This window comes from Chenopodium album, chromosome 13, assembly GCF_948465745.1.
Source record: "Chenopodium album chromosome 13, dcCheAlbu1.1, whole genome shotgun sequence".
In the NCBI taxonomy this organism is placed as follows: domain Eukaryota; kingdom Viridiplantae; phylum Streptophyta; class Magnoliopsida; order Caryophyllales; family Amaranthaceae; genus Chenopodium; species Chenopodium album.
In genome coordinates, this window is record NC_137846.1 from 11,667,563 (window position 1) to 11,689,002 (window position 21,440).

At 33.7% G+C, this 21,440-nt stretch overlaps 2 protein-coding genes across 2 annotated transcripts; both read right to left on the minus strand.

The window, feature by feature from the left end:
- Nucleotides 1–8,267: 8,267 nt before the first annotated feature.
- On the minus strand, nt 8,268–9,899 carry LOC145575225 (protein FAR-RED IMPAIRED RESPONSE 1-like). Its single transcript, XM_081633121.1, has one exon. The coding sequence runs from the start codon at nt 9,897–9,899 to the stop codon at nt 8,268–8,270; it is 1,632 nt and encodes a 543-aa protein (XP_081489247.1).
- Nucleotides 9,900–17,683: 7,784 nt separating this feature from the next.
- On the minus strand, nt 17,684–20,951 carry LOC145574593 (auxin-responsive protein IAA16-like). Its single transcript, XM_081632423.1, has 5 exons — nt 20,454–20,951; nt 18,589–18,833; nt 18,335–18,470; nt 18,121–18,182; nt 17,684–18,004 (listed from the first exon to the last, which is right to left on the minus strand). The coding sequence occupies exons 1-5, from the start codon at nt 20,819–20,821 to the stop codon at nt 17,967–17,969; spliced, it is 849 nt and encodes a 282-aa protein (XP_081488549.1). The 5' UTR covers nt 20,822–20,951; the 3' UTR covers nt 17,684–17,966.
- Between the last annotated feature and the right edge of the window lie 489 nt (nt 20,952–21,440).

Here is a 21,440-nt window from a genome sequence, read left to right on the forward strand (position 1 = left end):
TGCATCGCACGATAGTAACAATTTATTTTTCCATAATTAATTTTTGATATAATATAAAAAATGAGGCAATTTATATGAAATATACAAATGCAGAGTGTATAAGAAAATTGAAATAATAAGGCCAAAATTATTAAAATTAAATTGAGAAAAAATTTATTGTTAATTAGTTATGTTGAAAATATTTAAAAGTATACATTACATTACGTTAATAGTGCATGTTTTTTCCAAAAATTACTATACAACATACTTTTAGAAAATACACAAGGTAAGTAGGTAGAATAACAAAACCCAAAACAAATAAAAGAATAAAAAAATAAAAAAATTAACGATGACATCATATATTGTTTTGGTGGGAAATTTTTTAATGATAATTTGACATGTGTCAAAAATGATGTAAGCATGTTCTATTTTAGTATAGTTAATAGAATAAATGTTTATTCCGTTTAATATTTTTTTTAATCAATAAAATACGAGAAGGGCCTCCATCTTGTCATAGAAATGGGGCGATGAGGATTTGAACTCCCGCCACTTGAGGGTGAGATGGAGGGAATAACCATCCCTGCATCTCCTAGTTCTTCCCTCTATTTATTCCATATGCAAAATGCATTATGAATGTAATAAGAATTGAACCAAAATAATACAAGTAAATAAGTGTATTTTTGTCCTTTTTGAATGTATGCAAGTGGAATTAATGTGAGGATATGACATTATAAGGAAATGGGACAATTGTAGGACATCCCAAAATGAACTACGATTTGGGATGGGTTCAAATTGGTATATCTTGTTTAAGATCAAAATGGTATAAATTAGTTGATATTCCCTCTTGAAATTGCTGATCAATACATTGCAAATTAAACATACTTCATCCAATATGTATCAATAAAAGATAATTAATCCAATTACTATACTTCGTAATACGAAGTTAATAATTTCAATTTTTATATATTAGTAGAAAAAATGTGATTAACTTTTTACATATTCAAACGTAATCATTGGTAGAGGTGATTATTTGGCCTATACCAAACGTTATCAAATCAAATCCAGAGGGTTATATGGACTTATATCCTACACCAATCTTACTTTAATTCTAACCCAAGGTGGAAGCTCTTTCATAGATCATTTTATTTTCCTAAAATCTAAATTAAATATTTGCAACAGCCCAACATCTATATATGCCCAAGTATTCGACATCATAAATATTTAATAACATCCGATTTACACTAAATTAGTGTAAATCGGGCTGGGCATGCAACTTCATCAGCTCTAAGCAATGGAGTCACCGTCGAAATCAGCTGCACCACCGCCAAGAAAACACCCACCGCTAAACCACCAACCCTGTCGCCACTCCCAGCTGCCGACCGTCGACCGTCCCCCCCCCCCCCCCCGATTTCGTCCTTGCTGACCACCCCCATCCCCAGATTACGGCGTCACTGACCTCCTCCATCCCTATTCAAGCCCCAATTTCAGAAACAAGCTACTCCAGCATTATGTACTCTACCCATCAAGTAAAAAGGAGAAGCTCCCTATTCAAGCCCCAATTTCAAAAACAAGCTAAGCTAATTGTCATTATTTCGTTAAGCATACGACATCAATCAAGTATACTTTTGCATGCCTTTGTGTTTATTTTGTTGATTTGATACTCTGTTTTTGGGGGGAAAAAAAAGTCACTTTTGTGAAGAAAAAAAAAAGGTCACTTTTATGAAAAAAAAAAAGGGTCACTTTTGTAAAAAAAAAATAAAAATAAAAAAAAAAAGTCAATTTTATGAAAATATAGGTCACTTTTGTATTAAAAAAAAAAAGGGGTCACTTTTGTGAAAATTTGGATCACTTTTGTAAAAAAATAAAAAATAAAAAAATAAAAGTCACTTTTATAAGAAAAAAAATCACTTTTTACAAAATATTCGATATACAATAAAATTATTGTAAAGTGGGGCATGCAAAAGTTTTTGATTCAACATTACCATTATTGGATTATTGGATATTGACTAGTTTAAGCTTATTGCAAATAAAAAAATCTGGACTATAAAGCCAATTCACATTGTCAGATGGCCCACCTTTATTGTAAGATGACCAATTTGACTATTAATTCATTATGGTAGTTGGTAGTCATTTTTCCCTATAGTCCTATACTCCTATAGGAATGGTTGAAAATAAAAATACAAAACTATAACCTCGGTTTCAAAAAAATAATTAGGAGTACCAATATACGGAGTATTTCTGCTTGGCCGGAAATCTTGTCTTCTCTCCTCTTTTCTAAGGTTTTTTTTTGACTCTTTTCTAAGGTTTTTTCAAAATTTTGACCGTTTAGGTTAAAATTAGACTATTTTCGACCTCTTTTCCTTAATTTTCTTTAGTTTTTGCATTTTAGGTTTCAATAAATCTACACTAGTGTAGATATTTGCCCGTCTCCCTATGGTGGAGTCGTTAATTTCTGTTGGTTTAGTTGTTTGTTTGTGTTTAGGGTTTGTTTGTATGTTAGGGTTTATCAAAAAAGTAATCATTTTTTTTTCCTATTGTCAGTTCCTTGGTAAAGATTTGTTCGGAATCGCAACGGTTGTCAAGTTTTCGAATGCGTTCAAGTGAATCAGATGAAAATCATCCTTACGGCTACAACAAATCGTTAAACCGTCTCTCCGAAAAGACTGTATATTTTAGCGATGTTTGCGAGAGATGTACTACAGTGCAAGATCTTTTTAACGATCGTAGCTTTGATGAAGGAAACCCTAGTTTGATTCAATTTTATATTTTTGTTTATTTAAATTTCATTTGTAGATGATGGATGATTTTTTATTAATGAATTGATTTGTTTAAAAATAATAATAATAAATAATTAGGAGTACCATATTGATGTTTTGCATCAGTCATACCAACTTCGACCCCAATACTTACTCCGTATTTCATTAATATACATAAACATAACCTGTCATATGTCAAATTGCAAATTTATGCCATTCTTTACTCAAAGATAGAGATGGTAAAAAGTGTAAGGCCCCACCTAACTTCCTTCAACGTTTCAACACCTAATTCACAAATTAGAGGTGATCATTGGTTCAGGCTGGGCCTAAGCCTTACAAATCAGCCCATTAAACTAGTCCAGTTGATGTTTGGACCAAAAATGCTTGCTAAACCAGCAAATTTCAACCGGGCCTAACCAACTTTTCGGTCCAAAATAACAACTAAAAAGGTGTAAATTACATGTTCAAGGCCCGCCCAAAAAATTTACTTTTTGGGTGCATTTTCAATTTTCATGCCCATGGCCCGCTTAAATCAGGCCGGGCCTATGTTGGTCGGGTCTACCATTAATCAAATAAGCTACTTTGTATTAAGGGTTTAATCTGTTCAGCTTAATTTTAGTTCAGTTCAGTACATTTCAGTTTCTAATTTCCTTCTCTTCTAAACAATTCAGTTTAATTTAGTTCAGTTTAGTTACGTTCAGCTCCAATTAGTTCTATACAGTTCAGTAAATCAGAACAGGCCCTAAGTATGTTAATAGTTATAGGTTTATATCTCTATTGTTCGGGCATTTATAACAACATTCTTTTTTTTTTTTTTTTAATACTGTGTTAGGTATTTCACCATGCAAGTTTTTAAAGTTGATACATCAATTGTAACTTAAGTTTAAAATAGGGGAGTTGTTAAATAACGCCCACATTCTCATCAAAATCGCCCACAAATTAGGAATGAATTTACGTTCTTACCCATACTCAAAATCCTAAACTCTTTCTCTCTTTCACTCTCTAACATCACCTCTTTCTCTCTCCTCACTTAAAACCTCTCAAGAAAACTTAAAATCACCACCACCACCAACCAACCAACACCACCATTGTCGCCGCTACCGCCGCAAAACAACATTCACCACCTTAAATCACCACCACCGCCGCACATTGCAACCACCACCACAAGGTCCACCACTTCAATATCACCACCACCACCGCCCATAACTACCGAGAATGCCACGGTCGAGGAACGCAGCACGCGCGAGGGAGGAGGACGCAACCCAGGCGGAGCAGGTATATTTTTTTTCGCCGGAAAAGTACACAAACCGTCGTGTCTGGGCGACTCAACCGTGGTACAACCGCCCAAGTTAGACGATTTGATCATGGTCAAAACGCCCAGGATATACGGTTTGACCATGGTTCAACCGTATAGTTTGGGCGGTTTGACCACGGTCAAACCGTATTTTTTGAGCGGTTTGTCCACGGTCAAACCGTATTGCCTGGGCGGTGTGACCGTGGTTAAACCGTCTTACTTGGGCAGTTTACGTAATTAAAAGAAATTAATTTAATTATATATTTATTTTGCATATTAATAAAATTATATATTTGTTTATTTTAAGTGCATATTAATTAGAAATATGTTTAGGAAATAAAATTATGTAATTGTTTATTTTAAGTGAATGTTAATTAGAAATATGTTTAAGAAATTAAGTAATATAATTGCTTATTTTAAATGAATATTAATTAGATTTATGTTTAGGAAAATAAAATAATGTAATTGTTCATTAATGTGAATATTAATTAGATTTATTTTTAGGAAAATAAAATAATGTAATTGTTTATTTTAAGTGATTATAAATTAGATTTATGTTTAGGAAAATAAAATAATGTAATTGTTTATTTTAAGTGATTATAAATTAGATTTATGTTTAGGAAAATAAAATAATGTAATTTTTTTTTATTAGTGAATATTAATTAGATTTATGTTTAGGAAAATAAAATTATGTAATTTTTTATTATTAGTGAATATTAATTAGATTTATGTTTAGGAAATCAAATAATGTAATTGTTTATTATTAGTGAATATTAATTATGTTTATGTTTAGAAAATCAAATAATGTAATTGTTTATTATTAGTGAATATTAATTATGTTTATGTTTAGGAAATCAAATAATGTAATTGTTTATTATTAGTGAATATTAATTATGTTTATGTTTAGGAAATCAAATAATGTAATTGTTTATTATTAGTGAATATTAATTTAGATTTATGTTTAGGAAATCAAATAATGTAATTGTTTATTTTAAGTGAATATTAATTATGTTTATGTTTAGGAAATCAAATAATGTAATTGTTTATTATTAGTCAATATTAATTAGATTTATGTTTAGGAAAATAAAATAATGTAATTGTTTATTTTAAGTGATTATAAATTAGATTTATGTTTAGGAAAATAAAATAATGTAATTTTTTATTATTAGTGAATATTAATTAGATTTATGTTTAGGAAATCAAATAATGTAATTGTTTATTATTAGTGAATATTAATTATGTTTATGTTTAGGAAATCAAATAATGTAATTGTTTATTATTAGTGAATATTAATTTAGATTTATGTTTAGGAAATCAAATAATGTAATTGTTTATTTTAAGTGAATATTAATTATGTTTATGTTTAGGAAATCAAATAATGTAATTGTTTATTATTAGTGAATATTAATTAGATTTATGTTTAGGAAAATAAAATAATGTAATTGTTTATTTTAAGTGATTATAAATTAGATTTATGTTTAGGAAAATAAAATAATGTAATTTTTTATTATTAGTGAATATTAATTAGATTTATAGAATAGAGTATTAATTATTTGTATTACATTTTTTTATTAAATAATAGCCACAAACCATTAGAAGGCTAAATATCGAGTTCACACGTGTCGAAGGATCGGGTCCTCGACATACTCGATCTCGTGGTGTTGACGCTTCTGTTAGGAGGGAGAGGGCAGCTTCTCGCACGGCGGATGATGTCCTAGGTTGGCCTTCGGATGCTCAGCACGAGCTAGATCAGGTCATGGATGATTATGATTCTGATCATGATGACATGGAGGATGCCACGACTCCCGAGAGTGGGCGAGGAGGATTCGAACACGGGGAGTCGTCGTCTGGGATTTTCGTGAGGAAAGGTAGTGGTGACTAGCATCTATGAACGGTGCAAGTTGTTGGATCGGGTCCCAGACGTTGAGTTCATGGGTTTCTTTGTCACACTACTTGGTAGCACCTTGTTCGTTGACAAGAGTGGTCACCGCCTTCTTCCCTCCTACATTTTAGAGGTGAAGAAGTCTTATGACGATCTTCAACGATATTCTTGGGGGTCAGCTACACTTGCTTTCCTGTATCGGCAGTTGGGTATCGCCTCCTGTATTGAGTGTAAGGCTATCGGAGGTTGTCTCACGCTTCTGCAGTCGTGGATATACGAGTACTTCCCATGTTTTCGGCCTTGTCAGGGAGCTTTAGTGGTACAGCCAGGTGAGGCACGGGCCTCGATGTGGGATCCACGCTCAGAGTCGAGGGATCACCAGCGACTTATATCTTTCCGTACCCGACTTGATCAGATGACTGATGCTGAGGTAGTATGTGAACTTAGCTTGCGTATATTATATAATTATTTAACGTCTTCACAACTAATGTAACATTCTTCTTATGATTGCGTGTGCAGGTTAACAGGACGTCCCGAGAACCACGTACATGGGATGTATACAGTTTCGGGACATCGTCGAGCCGTATAACCCAGACAGGGTTTTACGGCAACTTGGTCATGTGCAGGGGATATCGCGGCCCGATTTTAGGCCTGACAGCGCGTACAGACCTGCTAATGTCCGGTCGTATAGCGTTACTTTTCGAGGTCAGGGGTTATGGGATAAGTTTGGTCCTGGGAGCTGTTGTTTCGGCTTGTCGTTCCATCCACCTCTATTGGATGGACAACCCACATGCACACCTGACTACTTGGCCTGGTTTTACACTACTTCCATCCTCGGCTTATCAGTGATACCGCGGTACTTGCCCCCCCACCAATTCTAGGGAGGACGAACACTGATTACGTAAGTATTTGTTACTTGTTTTCCATAGATTACTATGCAACTTAATATTCGTACTGATTATTTTTTGTATTTTTTACAGTGGATGGCTCGCTCCATGCATGTTATACGACGATTCATTGCTGATAGCGGCAGTGAGATTACCCAGACAGTGGTTGAGGCCCAGGAGCTTATTGCGGCGTGGGACGCAATGATAAGGATGTAGTTGATTTCATTTTCTTATTTAGAAACTAACTTCATTGTTTTAGGTTATGTTGTAAAATTTTTTAAATTTATTATTTGAATTTAAATTTGCATAATACATTACTTAATTCTACAACTATGCAAAGTTCTACAACTAAACATTGCAAAGTTCTATCACTAATTTGTAGCTAAAGTATGTCATGTTGCTATCCGGCCTACATATCGTTGATCCCAGTCTTGCACACTAAAATCGCGCACGTCGTACTAAAAACCTGCTACATGAGGGACTGGAAAATTAGGTGACATGTCCAATCGAACATAGTGATAGTTTGCCACTGTGAGGAGTGCAACCTCCCTATATGGGCCCGTGGTAGTGGACGGGGCACTCCATGGTAGCAAAGTGATGCATGGATACACACCTATTCCATCTACGCCAGCACCGAAAAGCATAATGGCAGTGTTGAATAGGTTAGCGATCGGAAACAAGTCCTGAAACACTACCATCCAATGTTCACTTATGCATCTCCCACCAGTCCATCTGATACGACGAACCTCGTTCTCCAGTTGATCAGCATAAATTTGAGAGTAAAGGTTAGGATGCGCGGCAACCTCGTTTGCAACCATAGTCCTGGCCAACATCCACTGCTCCCGGTCACCCAAAAAGAAATCTGCAACACATCGAAATCGGCAATTTCCGTCACCTATCGGGTCAAGCCAACCTTCCAAAAACAGCAACATGAATTTCGGAAAATGATCGACGTATAAAAAATCATCGATGTTCATCTAACTACCTGTAATAATCACCAGGAAAGTATTTTAGCATTATAAAAACCCGACAACGTCCGCACTAATTAAATCCCAAAAGAATTAATTAAATGTAAAACATATTAACAACAACAACAATAATAATAATAATAATAATAATAATAATAGCAAGTAACAATAATAATAATAATAATAATAATAATAATAATAGCAAGTAACAACAACAACAACAATAATAATAATAATAATAATAATAATAATAATAATAATAATAATAATAATAATAATAATAATAATAATAATAATAATAATAATAATAATAATAATAATAATAAAGCATATACCAGAAGGCGTTTCCATGTTTACTGATGATTGTGATCGACCACGTCCGGAGCTAGATGTAGAAGTAGCACGACCCCTACTTCGGCCGCGACCTCGCCCACGACCACGACTACGACCGCCCGGAATATGCTCGAAGCCACTTGGATCACGCCTGGTAGATGAGGACCACTATTGGCCTTGTGGTCGACCCCTGGTTGTCTCATTTATCTCGGGCTCTTCATAATCTACATCTTCAGGGTAAAGCTCCGCAAACAACACTCGGTTCACACTTTGCACAAAACTGGCATCACGAAGTAGTACCTCATCAACCAGGGATCTAAACTGCGTCGTGTCCTGTTCCAACTCATCCTCAAAGATAGGAATGTCAACACCGTCTCCAATGACTAGAGTTTTCCAAAAAGGATGGACCTGATCCAAATACAACCCCGTACCACCCTGAATCGAGGTGTGTATAGTACAAGCGCATGGGAGTCCGTGTGTCATCAACATCGCACAACCACAACGCTCGTACACATCATCAGATAACTCTCTCATCCTGTTCACCTCCTGCTTAAGAATTTTGAGAGCATGGAAGGAAACATAGCCACTGAGATTGTGCAAGGGCATTCCCCTATACTCCACTCCAATTCGTCGTCTAGAGTCCTCCAAATGATGACGAATTTGAATAAGCAAACTCTCAGCGGCGCGGTGTACACGGTTGAAGATAGAATCCATTGACCCTTTGGAGCTTCCGAGCCACTGTTTAAGCACAGAATGTTGACTCTCCACCCTACACGTGTTCACGTTGCCAAAGTGCAGCACCTTATTTGTCCAAGCCGGAATAAACTTGTTCTTGTGCACAAGCCAAGTTATTTTCACATAATCCACAATGGTATGCTTTGACCTTCCCCAAGTATCCTTCATTTGTTGCAACTCAAATTCATATTCATCCTCAGTTGTCGCATTCATGATTTTTGACCACCTCCCATTCCTAAATTTCTCGGCAGTCACCATGTCTTTCTTACACAAATGGTATACCTTGGCCAACACATCTTTGTTGATGTGCCACCTACATAGCAAGTGAGCTGTGTTTGGGAATATCTCTTTCACCGCCTTCATAAGTCCCAACTCTTGATCAGTTAGTATCACCTTAGGAGTCACTTCAAAACCTATATACAACTTCAATTTCTCCAAGACCCACTTGTAACTCTCATAGGACTCTGTCTTCATTAAAGCATACGCGATCAAAAAGTTTTGATTTGTCGGTGTGATCCCAACAATCTCGAAAAACGGCATGTTGTATCTGTTTGTCTTGTAAGTGGAATCCATCCCTATGACATGTGGATATGTTCGTAACATATTCGCCATCTCTGGATGTGCCATAGAGGCGTGGGTGACAACACGTGTGTCGGGGTCAGCAGCTACCCAACTAACGTATTTGCGCTCATTGGCCAAGTGAAGGAACTGGTTGACGACATCTCTCCCTTCACTAGCATCAACCCTAACACGACTTCTGAAATTGTAGATGTGTCTCATGTTAGGGTTCTCAGTGGAAAACGCATCTTTCACTGCCGCCATTATGTGACTAGGTTTAGCACATGCTGAACTCATTTGACTAACCAATTTCTTTGCAGCCGGACTTAGACCACTCACTTGCCGATGACCCTCTCGATATACCATCATTGGGTGGTTATGCAAGCCATGAAAACCTGATGAAGGAATGATTTTCCACCCTTGATCGTCCACCATACATGTGACCTTGATACGAAATGGACACTTAACACCCGTTCTTTTCGTGTTTTTCCGTACAACATTCTCCATATCTCTATCTTCGGCTGTGTTTCTATGGCCACGATCGCACTTAAGATACTTGACCGGTCGACCATCTCGTTGTTTCTTATTACGAAGACTTTGTAAGGAAAAAGCCGTAACGTATGGAAATGTTTTGTGCCTATTCAAATGCTTCTTCAAAAGTCGGGAAGATATTTGACGTTATAAAATATGAACTGTAGTCGATGTCATCGCCACCATAATCCGGCAGTGATGCCTATTAAACATCCCAACAAAATATTTTTAAAATAATAATCAAAATAATAATAATCATAATCATAGTTATAGTAATAATAATAACAACAACAACAACAACAATAATAATAATAATAATAACAATGAAATAATAATAATAATAATAATAATAATAATAATAACAATTAAATAATAATAATAATAAAAACAATATTAATAAAAAAAAAAAAACAAACCGGGCGGTTACATCGTGGTCAAACCGCCTTGACTACACGGTTTGACCGTGGTTGGACCGCCCGGATTGCACGGTTTGACCACGGTGTAACCGCCCGGTTTGACCACGGTGGACCTTTTTTTGGCCGGTTTGAGTTCCAGCAAAAATAAATTACCTCGCAAAGTGGATCCGGCGGAGTGCACGGCCTGCCGCTATCACTGTCCGTCATATTGGCGGTGGTGGCGACGGTGCAATGGTGGTGACGGGCGGTGGTGGTTGTGTTAGGAGAGAGAGGAAGAAAAGGGTAATGTTGGAAGTTTATATAAAAATGTGGGCGATTTCGATAAAAATGTGGGCGTTATTTAGCAGTAGAATTAAAATAGTATTGTGCAACGCAACCTCTTCCTTATTTATTTTTTTGTAATGGGCATTTTATAATATTTTGTTTATAGATTCTGCCACGTTCTTAAAACAATAGTGCATACAATCATTGACTCAATATAGTAATAAAACTAATAATGCAATATGAAGTGAATCTTGTACGAAAGAGAAATCTTAACCCAGCACATACAATATGAACAAAAATTAACTCAAACCCAACACAAGAAACACGAACAAAGGACTTCTTTGTTTAAATTGCTAGCTCTACTGTTGAAAGAATGTCGAAGGGGCCAAAAGGTATAGCCTTATTATTTCAAGGTGCCAAAAGGAGTGTATCGCGTTAATATGATTTGTCAAAATATCAACTCAGCTAAATGCCTAAAAGTTATACCATTTGTGTATAATTATATGGAAGAAATATGAACTCGTGGCCATCCTGTTACGTTAACTCTTAGTACCATATCAAAAAACCATCAAAACAATATTTAAGCTAATTGTTGTAACTTGAAACCTTAAGATTAATTTTATATTCTATCACAATATGTAATTGAAGCTTTGAAACACATGGTATAATGATATCATTATCTCTAACATGGTGGTAGCTTTTTAATCAACAAAAACCCGAATCAAATGGAATTAGAAACACAAATTAATTCAAACCCAATCTAATATGAGCATATATGTGACATATTGGTCATAATATGCAATTATAAGATTTATAACATAGAGTATTTTGTATGCTATGAACATAAAGTCAAAAAAACTTCAAATCGCTCAAAATTGACATGAAACCAAATACGAACCAAATACGAACGTAGCTCTGTAGTTCTACTGCAAATCCAAATGAAAGTCGAAACAGGACCAAAGGTAGAACCCACATTTCTAGTTTATTTCAAGGCACAAAAGTGTACATTCTTCTTCCCTATTACATGCCCGAAAAGATGTGATTTGGTTAGTACAAGTATATCTACAAATATCACCCAAGAACTCGATTAATACAATAAAATCTCCACTTTTGAAGGTTTGATCCTATTAGTACATTAATTTAATACACATCCCTTAAATCAAGTAGTTAATCCTTATTTTAAACAACCATATCAAGCATGCACCGACTTTTGTATTAATAAAAGTAGTTGTCGCATTAAAATGAAACAAAGTATATTAGTACTAATTAATAATAAGAAAGTTGTTACATTAGGAATATATATTAAACAAATAAAATGGAAGACTTTTATTAATGAAATTATATTGTATTAATGATTTATTCTATGATGGACATATCTTTCGTGGATGATTCCGAAGAATAAAGGAAAATGAAAAAGTATGTAGCTTTGCTTCCAATTGCAATTTGCAAAACGACTAAATTTATGTACATTATCACATGGCTAGGCTAGCTAAAGTTGTTGTTCCTTAAGAAAATAATTGATGCAAGTTGACATTTTTATTATTCATACACAAGTGGAGCCATTTCAAGGTGAGGTTGGTTGGAGCAATGATGGAATTGTTGGTTTATTTCTCAACAATGTTTTTGGATGTTAAAGGATTATTGAGATATTATACTATTGCTTTTAATTATGTATGCTTAAAATAATTTGATGTAATTGAGATATTTTTGAAAATTTTTATTTTTGTATCTCACTTCTTATGTTTAGTCAATTTGTTTGATTGATTGATATTACTTTTACAATGCATGTATGGAGTATTTATTACTAGGTACTTTTCCGTATTTTATTACTTGCTTTATTTGCACTTTTATTACTATTTATTTGACCTACTTTGACTATTGTTTGTAATTTATACGTAAGAAAAAATATACTCTTGTAGGTACTAATTGGAATCGTCTCAATAAATAGATTACTAATTTTCAATTATTATAATTTATACTTATTAATAATTGAAAAAAATTATTAAACAAAAAATTACATCGACATATGTGCCCAGAAAAAATAGAGCAAGTACTAAAATATGGAGAGAGAGTAGTTAGTTAAAATGAATAGCGTTCCTATGGTTCACAAATAACAAACGTTGGTCACTTATTAGTGAAATCCTCTATGAGCATGTTCGGCAAAATATAGCTGTGTAGGTAGCTGTTAGCTGTGAAAGTAGTGGTTAGCTGTGTAGGTAGCTGTTAGCTGCCAACAAGCTGTTAGCTGTAAAAATAGATAATTTAGGTATGACTGTTCGGAAAAGTAGTAGTTGACTAGCTGTTACATATAAGAATCAATATTTTAATTTTAAAACTATACATTAAAATTTCAACAACTACGTATCTCAAAAGCTACCACTAAGTTCAAAAGCTAATAATCTTAACTTTTCATAAAAGTTACCTCCACCACTAAAAGCTACTTGAATCACTATTTTGCCAAACACTCACATTTTTTGTTAAGTACTGGTTTGACTTGGTCAAACCACTAAAAGCTACTCAAAAGCTAGCGCCGAACACGACCTATGTTCTTGAATCTTTTTACATAGATGATGGTATTCAATTCCCCTCTCCATTGTCATAATAATATGCGAAGTATTTGGTATATCCCTCAAAAGGTAGGTCTACTAATGTTATTTTTCTATGATATAAACTACCATTTTGATAATGCTATCAACTTAATTACTCTCTCTGTCCCATTTTACTTGCAACAATTTGAATGGATACATTTGTCAATGTACATGTTTGACCGTTGATATCTTTTATTATATATTTATATAAGTTATAAAAAGTTTATATTAAAAAACTATATATTAAAATAGACTCAACAACATCTAATATATATATATATATATATATATATATATATATATATATATATATATATATATGAAGGGGATTTTTTTCCCGAGGTTTTAGAGAGCCACGTACGATTTAATTATCTTAGCGCGCCATGTAAGATAATAAATTTTAGTTGTAGCCAATTAAATAAGAGATTATTAATTTCTTTTAGAATTAATTAATTCAAATGCCACACGAGCAAAATTGGCAAATGATATTTTTAAGTTTTAATTAATTAAATATAAAATATTATCTTTTGATATTAGGAATTTTATCTAAATACGTAACAAATTTTAGCATTAAAATACAAAAAAATAAAATATTTTAAAAAATTCAAACAAACCGTGCATCGCTCGGGCTTCATCTAGTTGACTTTTTTATATTAGTTAAAAAAGATGGTCAAAGGATGATGTGTGAATAGTGTAAAAAGTCAAACCGTTGCGAGTAATTTAGGATGGAGGGAGTATATAACATAATACATAATCAAATTGTTGATGCAAAAACAATACTCAATTATATTAATACGCAAGATTAAAAAAAATACGAGTATATAACATCATATCATCCGACGGAAGTTGGTTATCGATTCACATTGACAAATTAAACTTAGTTAATTAGCGTATTATCACAGCTTGCTCGCTCGATTAAACTCAAAACTTCTATAGCATATACAATGTATATTGAAACAAGGGTGTCACCATCATCAAAGGAACATATTTAGGGAAGAAAAAAAGAGCTACTTTCTATGAATCTATGATACTCGAATATTCAACAATTCATCTTGTATGTACCTAGTAATTCTATTTATGTAGATGCTAAGCTTAAACTTAACAACCAAGAAAGCTTAAGTAGCATTTCTTTGAACCTTTGCGATCGAATCATTCATCGTTAGGATTCAACAATTCATCTAGTATATTAAAACTACCAAAGTAGACAAGTAGTCATAACACTTACCAATGCATAATGTTCTAGAAGAGTTTATGTGTGATATTTAAGTTACATACTGTTATTTTAAGGGGCTTGTGTGTGTGATTGAAAGTTTTAAAACTACATTAGGACAAATTGAGTACTTAATTGACCAAATTATACAAATTTTTAACGTACTTATCTTTTAGTTTTTAAAATTGCTAACTTTGGAGCATTTTCTTTCTTTTTTTAAAAAATTAAGATAAGGGGGGATCCCCTCCTATCACAGGAGGGGGGATGAGGAGTCGAACCTAGGCCAGGTCACATCTGAGGGAGATGGAGGGACTAACCATCCCTCCCCTTAAAGATGGGTAACGGGCCGTGCCTGACCATGTCGCGGTGGTGGGCGTGTCGTGCCAAAATTTGGCACACCCAGCCCACGGCACGGCACGGCCCACGAGGCACGTGGGTTGTGCCGTGCCACTTTTTTTTTTTTTTTTTAATAAATGTAAATAAAAAAACGATATATATATATATATATATTAGTACAACTAAATTTTATATAAATAAATTTTATATAAATAATGTTATTAATTTATGTTTATGTTAATGTTAATATATTTTATTTTGAACAACTTTATTTTAATTAAGGTTATATAAATTATTTATCTAATTATGTTTAAGTTTATGTAAATAATTTTATTAATGTAGCAAAAAACAACAATGCATATAATAAAAATAAAAAATTACGAGTGCGATAAGCCGAAAACACAAAAAAATTGAATAAAACACGTGTCGTGCCCTCGTGCCACGTGCCGTGCCGGCGTGCCGACCCACGGGCCGGCCACGGTGCCACCCACCATGCCCCGTGCCGATTCCCAAATTTGTGTTCACGGCACGGCCCACGGCCCACAGGTGGGCCGCCGTGCCGTGCCGTGTCGACGGCCATGCCGGAGTCGTGCCGGCACGGCCCGTGCCCATCTTTACCTCCCCTCTTCACTCCTCATTTTTTCTTTGTTTAATAATGTCTACTCAACACCATGAAATTCGTTTATCACACATTATCGTGATTACATCTATTTTAATTATATTCTTCTCAAGTTATTAATGTACTTCATACGTTTCTAAAATTGGAATGAATCAAATTTTGCGCTAAGGACTTGTTCTCTTCATTTTAATTTCAGTTCAATTCAGTTTAATTCCTAATTTCCTTCTCTCATAAACAATTCAGTTCAGTACAGTAAATCAGATCAAGTCCTTACACGCATTTGTTTATACTATTGGGTAGGATTTATATTAAAGGAAAACACAATCATATAGGAACTTATTGGATTATTGTCGTTGTTGTTAGATTCGTCTCAATATGTTATAATTTTAAATTTATAAAATTTTGGTTAATACATATGGTTTAGTTAAAGATATTGATATTCAAACATAAATATAAGTTTTGAATATCAATGCAAAGTCAATTAAAAATGAACAACAAAATGAAATGAGGGAATATTTTACAACTACTATGTGTATATTAAGAGTTTGAGACAGTTCTAACAAATATAAAAATTACCAACTTTAGCTAAATCAAAGTGTTATATGTAAATGGTGTATGTTAAATACGGGTTTGGGCCGCATCTGTCACAGAAGAGTGCAAGTCCACCACTTTACAAGATCAAGGAGGTTCCACCTCAAAATCATATGGCAATGAAGGGAGTAACCCCTTAGCCTTATATTGTGGTGGTAACTTTTGAATTTTTTCAATGTGGGATTCCATTACTACTGCACTCCCCCTCACATGTGAGATGTCCATAATTTTTAGCCAATATACTTTAGCCATTAAGGCCTCAATCGTGAGATTGTGAACCTGGCTCTGATACCATGTTAAATACGGGTCTGGCCGGGAGAGTGCAAGTCCGCCACTTTATAAGACCAATGAGGTTTCACCTCAAAACCATATGACAATGAGGGGAGTAACCCCTTAACCTTATATTATAGTGGTAACTCTTGAATTCTTTTAATGTGGGATTCCATTACCACTATACTCTCCCTTTAGTGTTTTAAGTGTGGGACAAGAGAATACTCACATGTAAGTTGTTCCTGCGCTCAACAGTGCAAAAGTCAAACAAATAATAGCAATTTGACAATAGGAGGAAAAAAAAAGCCTCCATAAAACAATACTCTAACCCTTTAATTTTGTTCCTCGGCTATTTCCAATGTAAAGGTCATGTGCAAAATCTTTAATTGCGAAGCATGTGTTTGCAAAAGTAATAAGATGTTGACATTTTTAAAAAATACTTGTCGAAACAAATATTTCTTAGCATGTTAGCAAAAGTTTCTCTCTTCAAATTTAAAAATAGACAAATAATTATATGAATAGAATAATAAATGATTTAAGGAAACCACATGAATTGGGTAAACAACAACATGGTGCAATAACGAATGGGAACGGATGAACGGAATGGGAACATGAGGAACGAAGGAAGTACTCCGTACATAAGCACAAATTCACAATCCATACATTATACATTGGACGTGAATTACACTACTTCCTCGGGTAACCCGTAACCTTAGATCCAGGATGGGAATATGGAAATGGAATAATAATGAATAAAATGAAATAATAAAAATATAATACAAAACCTTGATAATAACAAATGAAAAATGATCCAACAAAAATTTATATGACCAAACATTAAGCACATGGACTAGGTCCAAAAGAAACCAAATTTCACGGATCATAATCACTATTGTCTCCATTATTGCTAGCAATTCCAATAAATTTATACTTTTTCTAGGCTGTCAATTCTGTATTTAGACCAGAGTATCTCATTTAAAGATTTTCATGATTTTTGGGAACAAAAACAAGCTAACTGCAGACAAACTCATTATGCCCACATCACAATTAGTCTTAATTTTTCATTTTTATAAATTTAATTATGATTAGATTACAAAAATATGCTAGCTCATGCTTGTAGACTTGTCCATTTCGAATCTATAAATTATTTGTTTATGTAATTGTGATTAAACTTATCCGAATTTATTTGATTAATTATTGCTTTTTTTAGTGGTTTAATTATGGCACAACGCACTGCGTCGACAACTTTTGATGCGCAGTTGTTGATAATTTAATACTCCGTACTCTGTAATTAAACTTTGTCCAAAAAAAAAACTAAAAACAATAATTTTTTGATTTGAAATTTTCAAGAAGGATTATTTTATCAAAGATTAGCAAAAGTCAAGAGATTTGATTGGAGGATTTGTTTATCTACAATTAATATTGTTGAAAATAGTTATTCTACAATAGTATACTCAACAATAAAATGAAAGAAGCATAAAATAATTTATATAATCATTTGACAACTTTTCTTCACATAAATTTCAAGAAACGTTAACCAAAAATATTACACCATCCAGACATCTTGCTCTATCCCTCTCGAGCCGGTCTGCCTTCCCATCACTATTAAAATTTTTATATAAGGCTTTCTTTTAACACTAAGCCAAAAAAAAAAAAAAAAAAAAATTAAAAAAAAAAGGAAAAGAAAATTAAGAACAAGTTTTACATTTGACACAAGTTGTGCAAACATTCAATATCATAAAAATATCTTCAAGTTCTATTCTTGCACTTCTCAACCGCCCTGGGTGCTGCAATTAAGCAAGAAATTAAGTTAATAATTGTTAATTATACACCAAAAAATCTTAAGTCATATATTTATCTTAAATTATTAATCAAGTTATTAACAAGTTTTTCAAGAACAAACCTAGTCCAATGGCTTCTGATCCCTTCATTATACGAAGACGTTTGCATGATCCGACGAACATCCTGTTGTAGACAAAGATGATCAATTAGTCATTACGCCTAATTATATACATGAAAAATTTATTACAGTAACACCACGTGACAATGATATCTCATGTGAATGAACCTCTAACCAAACAAGTAAAAATATTCTGGATAAAGCTTGAGGAACTTACTCCCATGGAACATCGCCGACAAGCATCCAATCACCATCTTTATCTTCATAAGTAGGGACGTAGTCAGAACCATTTAGAAGATCAATCAATTTGCTTTCATTCATGAAATCCTTCATTCCGTTTGATCCGCAATTACCTTTATTCATTTATTCACCCGTAAACATAATTAGCTCAATTTCATCACTATTATGGTAATATAAAATAATAATCAAAGTCATTTTAATCACAAGATTAGGAGTTAAAAAGTATTATACCTATTGTAAAGGAGCTGAACATTTTGCCTAAGGCATCAGAAAGATCTTGATAACTCTTGTATAATTTCAAGTCCACCTTACGTAGGTAAGGTGCACCGTCCATGCTAACCTTCACAAACGCGGCACTTGTGACCGCGTTGTTAGAAGATTTCTGGTCAGCTTGCTCATCTGAGCTCTTCTTTTGGGTCGTGGCTACGATGTTCTTCCTGAACGCACGAACGGGTGGCCAACCTACAACTTGTGTCCTGAATAAGAAGAAAATTTGGATGATTAATTACTTGTATATGCTTGTTTACTTGATTAGACTAGACCAGTTTGATTTTCTTTGTAAGAATTAGAAAAATAAACAAGTTTTTGACTAAACAAGGTTTTGGTACGCCTAATTTCATTGTCGAAACCAAAACATTGACCAAATTTAATTAGGTTTTTTCCTCTAGTAACACGTTTGAATATACGAGTAGTTTCAAAAATGACGATTGTTTCATGCTTTGTGGTCGTAATTCAAGTACAAATATTAATTTACTATGTTCCCTAACAATAGACCAAGCTTAAGAAAAACAATATTTGACCATTAATAGTCAAGGTAAATGTTTACCTAATAATAATTTTATCAAAAACCCAAAGAAAATTCGTTATGCACCGCCCATACGTCATATGATTGATCCTTTTGTTCTATTGTCTCTCAATTCATTCATGTTCCAAAACAAGATCTTGAATCCTTGCAAGACGAATTGACTATCCCATTTTTTCGAGTTAACATCCGATCAAGTCGGAAGGAAAACGATTTCACACCAACTTATTATGAGACATTAAAAGTTACCCTGAGTAAACAACCTCGACATCCTAACTACCTAGAGATTTACCCCAAGTTAAACCCAACACTCAACAGACAGAATCCAACAGAATCAAGCAATCAAAAGAAGAGCAGTAAAACAGTAAATATAACACGGTAAAAAAAATCCGCACGGGTAAAAGGGGACCAAACTTTATAACAACAGATGTAAAGCATTAAAACCAAACTTTTAAAAGTTGAATAAAAATAAATAAGGACGTGTTTGGTGGGTAAATAGAAATAAAAAAAAGAAAGAAAAGAAAAAGGCAAAGATTCCAAATGTTGGGTGTAATTTAGTGCTTGAATAGCCGACAGCAAATGAGACCTTTGATAGACGGAATTGTCATTTTCCCTAATAAACAAACAAGACGCAACACTAACAGACGAATTTCTGACTCTTTTTTCTTTTCCTTTATATAATTTTAGTTATTTATTTTTTGGGTTAGCAAAGTCGTCTTCTTTCTTTGTGCATGTGTGTAAAAAATAACAGTCTCGTGTTTAACCGTCTACTAACTCACCCACACGTGGCTCCTACCAAAGTCACACTTTTTTAACCTAACTTTTCCATCCTTTTCTTTACAAATTTTGGCTAATCTTGGATTAGAGATTCATGAATTTTGCATGTTTATTTTGTTGCAAAATTATATTTCTCACAATTTCATGGTTTCTACCACTTATAAGATAAGATTTTCCATCTTTTTTCCATTAATTATAATCTTTGAGGATTATAGGTAAAGATATATAGACTGATAGACAATAGCCTAATAACATAGAGAAATTAAATTCTGAACATAAGTGACACTTAAAACATTAGCCAACTAAACTAGTTTACATCTAAATTCCGATCCATGTATAGGACAGGATAACTCTGCCAAGTGCCAACTAACATGCAATAAAATATTAAAAAAAATCATTTAAGCCATATAATAACTTAATAAAGCCTTAATTTGCTAAATTTCTTTACCATATACTTTAATTTACGAAATTAAATGTACCAAAACTAAAATAAAAAAAAAAAAATAAGAAAACTTACTTAGCAGGAGGGGGTTTAGCAGGATCAGCAGCAGTAGAAGTAGTCTTAGCACTAACATCAGCACTAACTTTATCCTTCAACTTTTGATCACCTTGTTCCGCCTTGGTATCCTTTACTGAGGCGGAAGAAGTGGTGGTGGAGGTGGTGGTTGTGGTAGTGGTCTTAGTCGAAGTCGAAAGATTAAGCTTCAAATCAACATTGGAGTCGACTTCAGTCTCACAAAATCCTCTTTTACCATTATTATTCTTAGCTAGCTGATCCGCTAGTTGTTCACAAGATCCACCGGGAAGTCCGAGTCCGAGCCCGAGTCTAAGCTCCGTCTCCTCGAAATTAATCGTACTGTACTTGTCTCTTTCGGTACTCAACATCTTGATGATCTGATCTCACCTTTTTACAAATCAAATGAATAATTTTCCAAAGTGTGAGAATTTTGGTTTATGATTTTTTTTTTTTTTTTTAATTTTTGATGATATTTAGTTGTTTGGTTGAAGAGAGAAAAAAGAAGAAGGGTTGGGTGTGAGTGAAGAGGAGTGATAATATAAGGAAATTGGGAAACAAGAAGGGGACTAGCAAAACGATTAAGATGATGACACGTGTTGTAATGGATTAAATGGACGGTTGTCCTGAAATTAGTGAGGAAAATGACGTAAACAATGATGTCAAATATAATAATACTTTATTTTAAAAAAAAGTGCGGAAGAGAAGGAGAGGTGTTTGGGGTAGTGGACAATGCATATTGCATTTTGCTAGTTGGCTTTTTGTTTGCCATTAACCTACACTATTTGATGCTTTAAGGAAACCTCCATATTTTGATTTATTTTAATTATTAATCTTGCTTAGGCATTTTTTAAATTTTAATTTAATATAATTTTTTTGGGGGGTTTGCTTCAAGATTGTTAGCCAATTAGAGAGCACAAGGTAAAGTGGAGGATAAGATTAGTTTTTTTCTCGAGATGTGATGAGTTTAACAATATTGTATACATGAAT

Excerpts from the sequence above, each read along its gene's own strand:
- LOC145574593 (XM_081632423.1), bottom strand. The coding sequence starts at position 20,821 with ATGTTGAGTACCGAAAGAGACAAGTACAGTACGATTAATTTCGAGGAG. Across the intron at positions 18,834-20,453 it reads GCTAAACCCCCTCCTGCTAA|GACACAAGTTGTAGGTTGGC; the intron begins GTAAGTTTTCTT and ends CTTCTTATTCAG. Across the intron at positions 18,183-18,334 it reads GTCGGCGATGTTCCATGGGA|GATGTTCGTCGGATCATGCA; the intron begins GTAAGTTCCTCA and ends TGTCTACAACAG.
- LOC145575225 (XM_081633121.1), bottom strand. The coding sequence starts at position 9,899 with ATGGAGAATGTTGTACGGAAAAACACGAAAAGAACGGGTGTTAAGTGT.